Source organism: Lipotes vexillifer, unplaced genomic scaffold (assembly GCF_000442215.2).
Source record: "Lipotes vexillifer unplaced genomic scaffold, Lipotes_vexillifer_v1.1 scaffold444, whole genome shotgun sequence".
NCBI classification, from domain to species: Eukaryota; Metazoa; Chordata; class Mammalia; order Artiodactyla; family Lipotidae; genus Lipotes; species Lipotes vexillifer.
In genome coordinates this window covers 874,333-884,354 of record NW_006793488.1, presented here as the reverse complement: position 1 = coordinate 884,354, position 10,022 = coordinate 874,333, and the positions used below count along the sequence as shown (strand labels likewise).

The following is a 10,022-nucleotide window of genomic DNA, read 5'->3' as shown; positions in this document are numbered from 1 at the left end:
GGGGGGGGGGCGGCCGCGGGGCTGGGGAAATGGTCACCTCCGAGAGGCGAGAATTCTTTCGGATCGCACATTAATTGGAGATAACTGATTAATTCGAGCTTCTGATGACTATAAATGGCGATTCTCTACCAAGGTGTCTTTATTTTTTTTTGAAAAAAAATCATTCCGTGTCATCCCCCACGTCAGGCCTGCTCGTGGGCGTGAGGCTGTGCTTCCTCCGCCCCCCCAATGGAGTGAACCATTCCCAGCACTTCCCCTCTCCCTCAGCCTCTCCCTCTCTCTCTCTCTCTCCCTCTCTCTCTCTCTCTCTCTCTCTCTCTCTCTCTCTCTCTCTCTCTTTCTCTCTCTCTTCCTCGCTCCCTCTCTTTCTCTCCTCCCTCTGCCTTCCCCGTGCATAAAGTCTCCGTCGCTCCTGGAACTTGTTGGCAATGCCTATTTTTCAGCTTTCCCCCGCGTTCTCTAAACTAACTATTTAAAGGTCTGCGGTCGCAAATGGTTTGACTAAACGTAGGATGGGACTTAAGTTGAACGGCAGATATATTTCACTGATCCTCGCGGTGCAAATAGGTAAGTGGCCGGCGGTCCGGGCTCGCGGAGGTACGGCGGACGGCCGGGGCCGAGGTGCCCAAAGGAACCGACTGGCCCGCGGCCGCCCGGGGGTGCGGAGAAGTCGACAAACCTCCAGGGGTGGGAGCATGGGATCCAAGGGACTCGCGCGTCCCGGGTTGGTTTTTCTAAAAAAAAAAAAAAAGGGGGTGGGGGGGGGAGAGAGACTCCAAACGTTCGCCAGGAAATGTGTGCGGCCGGCGTTTTCTGGAGGGGTTTTCCCCCCTTTTTCCAAAGCGCACGTCCGTTTTTGCTCCCCTCTTGGGTTCACCAGGTTTGGTGCGCTCTGGGGAAATGCACTGGTCCCTGCGATACTGCAAGGTATTATTTTTAAGGGTCAAAAGGTGAATGCAGGAACAAGATGGCTAGGCAGCTACAACTGGAAAGTTTATGTGCAGAAAGCAAAGATATTCTGGGGTTCAGACTGCAGCATTTAGAACTTTGTCATCCTCCCGCCCCCCCCCCCAGCCCCAGTATCCTAGCTGCAGCATTCACACCGGGCAACGCAGACCGGGCTGGGGGGCAAATTGAGAATGATAGGGAACCCCAGAGTACATCTTTTAATATGCTTGTCATTGAGGAGCTTGAGTTCAGCTAAATTTATGTGGATATAATTTTCTATGCTCATTTGACTGTTCCTTTCCACATAGGCATCAGTATTTTCTATATAAGGGGTTAAGAAGTGTTTGCAATGTGTCGTGTTGGGTGCCTGTTATTTTTGTTTGTTTGGGACTGATTAGGGGTGGGTTTATATAGTCCCCATTTTATGTTAAGGAATCTTGAGTCCTAGCTGCACTGTCGTTGTTTAAAAGTTCACATTTTTTCATCCAAAATGAAGAATGCATTATGGAAAGGAGCGCTAGAAAACCCCTTCCTTGATGCGGGTCACGGCATTAATTAATGTGGCGTGAAAGTGAAGCAGATTATTAATAGAATGGACAAGAGAAAAAATAGAAACTCTTCAAACGGGTTTTCTGGAGACGAGGGAATTGTTGGTGCCTATCACTTCAGGCTGTAGCATTCTTTGCAGACAAATCCTTGCAGTATTGCGGGGGGTGGAGGGGCTTTAGGGAATCGGTTTGGGGCAAGAGATGAAATGCATAACATTTTTCTTCACGAGAAATGTGGAGGAAACAGGCTTTGGAGTTATCTGCATATTAAAATGGATTTTTTGCAGTGGGTTTTGTATGCATTTGACATGATTTTGGGTATCTGATTTTTTTGCATGAACATTGTAGGGGCTTTAGAATGTGTGGATGCAGGATGTTGACGTTGCCTTTAATTCTAAGAAACGATTTGCTGTTTTGAATCTGGCTGTTTTGAATCTTTGACATTAGTGCAAAGAGCTGCAATAAATAAAGAACATTTCTGATTGCAGCAAATCCCTTAAATCTTGGAAATAACTGGATGTGGGTTTTGCAGTTAGCCTGCAGATTTTTAGAGAGCAGGAGACAGCAGTTGTTTTTGATATAGGGATTGTAATCTTCTTTCCCGGTAGGAAATAACCTTACTATGGATGGGGTAAAAAAGACAGCGATTGTGTATGCGAAATACGCTTGGAACACAGTAACCTCGGCCTGAAAATGACCATTTGTTGGCTGTGGAATTGCAATGGAGCATACTTGTTCCCGAATGTCTGCCCTTTCCCGCACCAGAGCCTCGATCTTTATTAATTCCCGGCTGGGAACTGTCCCAAATCACTGACATTTGGCAAGAAAAGCGGGGGGTGGGTCAGGGACGGGAAGGTGGAAGGGTGGTGAAGGCAAATGAAGGCTAGGCGGGAGGAAGTTTGGAATGAATGAGAGGTCGAACGAATGAATGAACGGAAGGAAAAGGCACAAGACGCGGACACCGCAGAGAGCGGGGAAGCAGCCTGGGTCGCTCGCCCGAGCCCCGCTGAACGAGGGTTCAAGAAGGACGGACAGGGTCGCGCCGGCTGCCCCCTGCCCGGAGGCGTGAGCCTGCGAAACACTTCCCGCGCGCAAGGCCCCGGCCTCCCCTGCCAGCCAGAGACGGCGGAGTCACAGTTGCAAAAAAACCCAGAAATTTTCACGACTTCTTATTTTACACGCGCGCGCACACGCACACGCACGCGCGCTGTGACATGTCTTCTCCAGCAGCCCCTGGAAAGGTAACGCGACAGGAACGCTTCCCGCTCTCCCCCCACCCCGGCGAACCCCAATTCTCCTTTAACATAGTGTCAGTGCATCTTAGGGGCAACTTTTTCACCACCGAGTCTTGGGGGTGGAGGTAAGGGGTGAGGAGAGACTGGGTGCCGGGGCGGGAGGGAGGATGGACTGTATTTTATTTCTTTTCCTCGCTGCAAAGCAGCATCTGCGGTACGGATTATAGAGGGCGCCGCGCAGGGTTGAATTCATCGGGACCGCGTTCTGTTGGAACAAAGATTCGTTTATTCAGTGTTCTAGCTGACACTTGCGGTCGCAAGGGCTCTTACTGTTTCGTAGGGGGACCGGGAGATTGATAAAGGTTTACATATCTGCCCGAGCCGAGGTCGAGTCCCTTCCCCAGAGCTTCCCGTTCCGGATTAGAAAGCGCAAGTCCCGCCCAGCTCTTCCTGCAGCAATTTGCAAACGGTGCGCTCTCGGAGGCCTCTGCAGCTTCGGTCACCTTCCCGCTCGCCTGCTTCTGGCCCGGCTCTGGGCACCGGCGGCTTAGGGTGGTGAGGTCCTCCCCGGAGACACCCACACGCGAGCCGCGGCGCCCTGAACACTGCCGGGAAGGGCCCGGCGCTCAGGGTCCGGGCACTGGAGGCCGATTTCCATTCCGAGAAGATTCGCCCCTTCTCTCCCCTCCCCTCGCCCCAGCAGCGCAGATCTGCGCTTCTTGCGCGCCCTCCTGGCGTCCCGGGTGCTTTTGGCCGCTCGCCTCGGAATCTTTAGCCCGGTTCGTGGGCCTTGGGAAGGAGAGAAATGGCCACGGCAGCGCTCCGGCCGCCTGGATCCGCGGGGTCTGACCGACCTGAGACCAGGAGCGAGAACCTCGGTGCGGCCTGCGTTTCTTCCTACCCCCACCCACCGCTTCTCCTTCACCTCCCCCCACCGCCCCGACTGCGATCCCGGTCCCCTCTGGAGGGAGCCCGGAGTTGGAGGCCGAGAGGCCCTGGCGGCAGCCATCTGGGCCCTGAGACGCACTGCTGGGGCCTGGCGAGGAAGGGTCTCACCCCCCTACCCCGCTGGCGGGAGTGGTGGCCGGTCTTTCCAGGGGAGCCGAGCCACGCATAGAGGCGGAGGGAAGCAAGGGGCCGGCCTCACGGGTTTGGCCTCCGCGGAGGTGACCCGGGGTCATTAGCTCAGACACATCCTGACCCTGCCGGGCCGCGACTGCCCCAGACCACTCGTCCCCTCGCCCAGTCTCTCGGGGTCGGGGGGCGAGGACCTCGCTAGGAACGCACACTGCATGGTAGACAGTCGGTCTTAGTGTGAAACAATCCATGTCGGTGGCTGCTGGTAGCTTCCAGCGACTTTATTAATTTGTTCATTCAGCAGTGTTTGCTGAGCGCCCGACGTGGCGCCCGGTTCGGCTGCGCGGCCCCCGGCTCTGCCGCCTCCCAGCCCCTTCCTCGCCCCCGCGCTGTGCTTTCGGACCCCCTCCGTCACCTCAGAAAGGGAAGATCTCACTTGGAGACCCTTGACGGGCTCGCTAGGGAAGCGTTGGGAAACGAAGGAGGGAGTGAGGAGAAAGAGAGAAATAAAAGAGGCGGGGGAGGTGAGAAGAGGGGGCGATGGAAACAGAAAAAGAGATGGAGCCAGATGCGGGAGGGAGTCGCACAATAGGAAGGGCCTCGCCTCCCCTGTCCACTCCGCTCACGCACCGGCCATCCGCAGGAGACACGCAGTTGCGTGCGGGTCGCTCGTTCTCGGGCCAAACCGTTCATTCACCTTTGGACCTGGCGCTCCCCGAGCCCGGGCGCTAGTGGACACCGCTGGACGGGGTGAGGCGCGCCGGGCCCAGGCGGGCGGGCCGTCGGGCTGCGGGGCGGGGTCGCGGTCCTGCTGACCGGTGTTCCCTCCTCCCCGCAGCGTACCTGGTGCAGGCCGTGAGAGCAGCGGGCAAGTGCGATGCGGTCTTTAAGGGCTTTTCGGACTGTTTGCTCAAGCTGGGCGACAGCATGGCCAACTACCCGCAGGGCCTGGATGACAAGACCAACATCAAGACCGTGTGCACGTAAGTGTTCTCTCTGGCCCTCGAGGTTTCCTTTCGCGGGGGGGGGTGGGGGGCGCTGCGGAGGTGGGAGGGCGCCCCGCCTCCCGCCGGCGGTCTGTATTTGGCACCAGTGCGAATCCGCGCCTTCTCACCTTCTGGCTCCCACCCTCAGGCCTTTGCCGGGGCCTGCCCCGCCCAAGGGGACCCTGTGGCCTGGGATGGGCAGAGGATGATCCTTTCCGCCGGGCCCAGTCCCACCCTCCGCAGCCTGACCCGCGCGCACAGAGGCGCGCGCAATCCACGCGCTGGAACCGGGGACGAGGGTTTGGAGAGCAGCTGGCAGTTCCTCGCTGCGCTTTGAGGCCGTCTTCGTCTCCCTTTCCTGCTGCGCGAATGAGCACTTCCCGAAGAACGGTTGGTTTGGTTTGAGGGGCGGTTTTGGTAGCTCTACTAGGTTCGCTTCAAAGGAAAGGCACTCCCCTATTTTGTCCACTTCCTCTAATAAAACTCCCCTCCGGTGCCCGCCAAGAAGATTCGCGAGCAGCAAGGGAGTTCGGATCCCGCTTCCTCTTTCTAGGAGAGAGACTGAAAGAATATTTTGTTTTGTGCCAATGACTTTGCCCAAGAGAAGCCATGTCCCAAATGTCCAGTGATCACCTCTGCGGAGTTGGTAGCCAATTCGGAGCTTTAGAGTAGTTACCCTTCTTGCTTCCCCCCTCCCTTCTGCATCTGCAAGATGTCCCCAGGCCAGGCCAGGAGGGAGTTCATGGACAGGCCCAGTGGCGTTTTTCCAGAGCTTGGCTGGAAAGCACAGCTCCCACTGGCAAATGAGGGTAGCAGAGCCCTACTGTGGTGGACCAGCTGCATTTTAACTGCTGCAGACCTTAGAAATACTCCCATCTTCTGCAATATACATGCACACACACTGCTACTTTATTTTTCAAAAATAGTTGTGAACCTCCCCACCCCCATAATGGCCCTTCCAATAAAGCCAAGGCAAAAGGTGTTCCTTGTTTCCCATAGGTCGGAGTGACCATTTTCTGCACCATCCTTAATTTTGCTACACACAGTCTTAAATACCCTGGTGGCCACTAGAAGTCACAGCGGCTATCAGGAAAGGGACAAAAGGCTGGGTCTGGGATGCACACCCACCTACTTTAATCCTAAGTGTCTGATGATAGGTAAGAAATGTACCCATAACGATGGACAAGAGGCTAAATACGGATCAGCTCTCAAATCCTCCATCATTTGCCAGAACTTGGTTATTCCAAGCTATTTTAATTTTTTAGCAGGACTTTCGTCCTGGAAAATGGAAATGAGGTGGGCCCCTCTCAGAGGTGGCAGCCACAGCTGGGTCAAGGCTCCCACACTGCTGGTGGCACTGAAGCCCACCTCTTCTCAGCGCCACCTGGATTCTGTCATCTTCCACCATGTCTCTCTTCCAGGAAGGCCCTGTCCCCATCTGGGCATGCATAAGGAAAGGAGAGATTTAGACATCCTTTGGGAGGTGTAATTATGCAGAGAGCTGTCCTGCCGCCTCTCGGTTTCTCTAAATTTCAGTATTTATTACAAATTGAGGAACCTGGAAGCCCTGCACCCCAGGCCCCCCAGTCCTCATAAATCAGAGACTCACGGAGGTCATTAGAAAACAGCCAGAGCTCAAGGCAGTCCAACAAGCATTTATAACTTGACTGTCAGCCAGAAGATGGGGTGGGAGTGGAAACCAGGATAAATCGTGCTTACAGTCCAGGCTAGTGAGTAGAAAGGAGAGAGGGGAGAAAATCACAACCAAATTTCGTGGAGGGCCCTCCCTGGTGACCTGGCGCTAAGGGCCCGGGCGAAGTGGGAGCCCGCCCAGAGTCACCGAGGCTCACTGATCGACCCAGCCCCGAAAGGAGACAGCGCCCCAGGAATCGATCACGGGTTGGAATGATATTTAGTCTCGAGATCTATTTTGGGTGTTCAGAAGAAAGGGGGACAATTTAAAAAAAAAAAAAAAAAAAAAAGGACAAGTTGGCTGAAGGTTGTGGGGCGGGGCTCGGAGCAGAGCCCAGGAGGAGCGAGTGGCTGAGTACGGCGCGGGGCTCCGGGAAGAGGCGAGAGCGGAGGGCTGGGAGTAGGGTCCCTCGAAGGCTGGCAGCGTCGGGCAGCACGCCGGCCCGGGAGCCCGGGCCTGGGGGTGCTGGCAATACACCCCGAAGGCCGCGGAGGTCCAGGGCCACGAAGAGGCCTCGGGAGAGGGGGAAGGGCAGGGCCTGAGCTCCGGGGCTTGAGGAAGCTGGAGGAGGCCAGGAAGCCAGCCCCGGGGGCCCGGGCGCTGACACTCACCGACCCCGTGGAGGGGAGAGGCAGGCCGCAGTCTCCGGAGCGAATCAGAGCCGGGGGGGCGTGGAGACCAAGGCGAGGGGCCACGGAGGACCGAAGCAAGCGAGTAGGGGGAAGTGAGGAACGGAACAGAGGACAACCGAGGGGAGGGAAAAGGAGGAAGACAAAGAAGGGGAGAGGGAAGGAGGGGAAGGGGGAGCGGGAGACAAAAGGAGGAGCGGAGAATGAAGGCCACGGGGCGAGTGCGCGGCGGCGTGGAGAGGGAGGGAGGGAGACAGAAGGGGCGGGCGGAGGAGGAAGCGGGAAGCCCTGAGGGGAGGGCCGTGCTCCGAGCAAGCAACCCGCTTGCAAGCCAAGAGGCATTAATGGGCGGCAGCTTGCGAGGCTTAGCACTGTTTTCCTAGCTTTGCCCGCGGAGGCCCAGCAATCTGTTTGCGCAGGCCGAGGTGCCAGCGCGGCGCAGCGGGCGCGGCCCGGCTGCCGGGCCGCGGAACCAGAGAGGGAAGGGGCGGCCTCCACCTCGGTCAGCGGCATCCAGGCTGCGCGGAGGTCCCGGGAGCGCCCACCGGGCCCCGCCCGGCGGCGGGCCGGCGGAGAGGAGGTCGGAGGGGGGGAGCGCCGGGAGGTTTGCCCGGGGCGCAGGCCCGGGGTCCTTCCCGCGCCCAAAGTGAACCCGCTTCTGTTTTGTTCTGTTCCTCGCCAGATACTGGGAGGATTTCCACAGCTGCACGGTCACAGCCCTTACGGATTGCCAGGAAGGGGCGAAAGATATGTGGGATAAACTGAGAAAAGAGTCCAAAAATCTCAACATCCAAGGCAGCTTATTCGAACTCTGCGGCAGCGGCAACGGGGCGGCGGGGCCCCTGCTTCCGGCGCTCTCCGTGCTCCTGGCGTCTCTCTTGGCAGCTTTAGCGACCTGGCTTTCCTTCTGAGCGCGGGGCCGGCTTCCCCCGCGCGCCCACACACACTCACGCCATGCTCCCGGAAATCGAGAGGAAGATCCATTCGTTCTTTGGGGACGTTGTGATTCTCTGTGATGCTGACAACACTCATAGGATTGTGGGAAATCCTGATTCTCTTTTTGATTTCGTTTGATTTTTTTTGTGTTTTATTTGCCAAATGTTACCGATCAGTGAGCAAGTAAGCAAAGCCAAAATCGGACCTCAGCTTCAGTCCGTCTTCCCACAGAAATGCGAAAACGGCAAACCCACTCCATTTTTTTAATTTTTATTTTTTTGGCACAAGAATCTCAGGAACGGCCCTGGGCCACCTACTATATTAATCATGTTAATACATGACAAGTTATGGGCTCCTCCTAATAGGAAAGAGAGAGGAGAATGCCAGGGGAGTGAATTGAAGAGAGAAGCATCTCGCGAATAATTCACGCTCACGCCTTTCTAACACAGTATCTTGTTTTGATCATTTCCACTGCACATTTCTTCTCGAGAAAAGTGAAAGGACGGACTGTTGGCCTTGTGTTTTAAGGCTAGGAGGGAGAGAGGAAAGGGGTTGAGGAAACCTCGGGTTAGAGGTACAGGCTGCCAGGAAAAAAAAACGCTGCTGAAATCACTGAGAGGTTAAGCTTTACCTGCTCGTGTTGATGCATCTTTCCAAGTCCACTGCCTTGATTTTCCCTCTTGTTTTAGCTGTCACACATACAGTAATACCTGAATATCCAATGGTATAGATCACGGGGGTGGGGGGGATGTGACATGTTAATCTAAAATATAGTTAAAAAAAGATTTTGACATAAAAGAGCCTTGATTTTAAAAACAAAAAGAGAGATGTAATTTAAAAAGTTTATTATAAATTAAATTCAGCAAAAAAATTTGCTACAAAGTCTAGAGAAGTATAAAATAAAAGTTATTGTTTGAAATGGGGGTGTCGTCTGTCTCCTGCCCCAAGCCTGCTTTCTTGGCCGAGTTCTCGGGGTTACCTGAAGGGACACAGGATGCCAGGTGATAAGTTCACCTGTTCACAAGCCACCTGCTAACCTACCGTCTTCAAGCAGACCCTCCTCCACCAGGACACCTTGCCACGTCCCTGAAATTGTGTTTACTTAAGAGAAAGAGGAGGTTATATTTTAAATAAGTAAACGGCAAGGATCCTTTCTAGGTGAGGTCTGGAGGCACTGGGCTTCCGCGCAGCTGAGAATGCACACGCACACCCACGCGGGTCGGAGCCTCAACGACCGGCCCCGCAGGCCGCGCCCTCCCGGCTACACGCCGCTTCCTCTGCGTTGGCCAGAGGCACCTTGCAGAGGAACCACCATTAAGGGCTCTCGCAGAGGGGCTAGATGCTGTGGTCCCTGGCAGGGATCAGGTGAATCCTTTCATAATTAGTAAGACAGCTCAGCTGAAATGGCGAGGAGACGGGGCCTATCGATCTGGCAATCCAGCTGCCTATTTATAGGCCCGCATGGCCTTACGGAGAAGTAAACATTCGCGAATAAACGCGAGCAGAGGAGCGCGGGGTCCGGGGCTGCTGGATGCGAGCAGGCTCGGGGTGGGGTGGGGGGGCAGACCCGAATGTGGGTTTTTGGGCTCAAAGACAGCGAAATCGGATTTCTTGGACAAGGTGAGGGTGGGAGGGAGCTGCGGGGGCCCGGAGGGGGCGTGGGGGTGGAGATGGGGGCGGGGAGGGAGGCTGAGAAGGCTGCAGCGGGTTCCCGCGACGCGCTCCTGTAGGGTGCAAGGGGCCCTGAAATGCAATGTGTAAACAATCGCTAGAGTAACAGTTCATAAATCAAACCCAGTAGGTCGCAGCCCAATCTGCATTCCCGCCACGGATTGAATTCCAGCAACACATGCGTCCCTGCGCCCCGAGCGCTGGAAGCCGCCCGGTTTCTTAATGGCAGCATCTATTAGCGCGGCGGGTTCACGCACGCCACCTCGCCTCCACTCCTGGGACTATTTCCCTCGCTGCCC

General features: G+C 55.8%; 1 protein-coding gene across 1 annotated transcript; it reads left to right on the top strand.

Moving 5' to 3' along the window:
* The first annotated feature begins 306 nt into the window (after positions 1-306).
* NRN1 (neuritin 1) lies at positions 307-8,971 on the top strand. Its single transcript, XM_007466382.1, has 3 exons — positions 307-567; positions 4,647-4,791; positions 7,799-8,971. Exons 1-3 carry the CDS (start codon positions 513-515, stop codon positions 8,025-8,027), a joined length of 429 nt encoding a protein of 142 aa, XP_007466444.1. The 5' UTR covers positions 307-512; the 3' UTR covers positions 8,028-8,971.
* Positions 8,972-10,022: the final 1,051 nt, after the last annotated feature.

Excerpts from the sequence above, each read along its gene's own strand:
- NRN1 (XM_007466382.1), top strand. The coding sequence starts at position 513 with ATGGGACTTAAGTTGAACGGCAGATATATTTCACTGATCCTCGCGGTG. Across the intron at positions 568-4,646 it reads GATCCTCGCGGTGCAAATAG|CGTACCTGGTGCAGGCCGTG; the intron begins GTAAGTGGCCGG and ends TCCTCCCCGCAG. Across the intron at positions 4,792-7,798 it reads AACATCAAGACCGTGTGCAC|ATACTGGGAGGATTTCCACA; the intron begins GTAAGTGTTCTC and ends GTTCCTCGCCAG.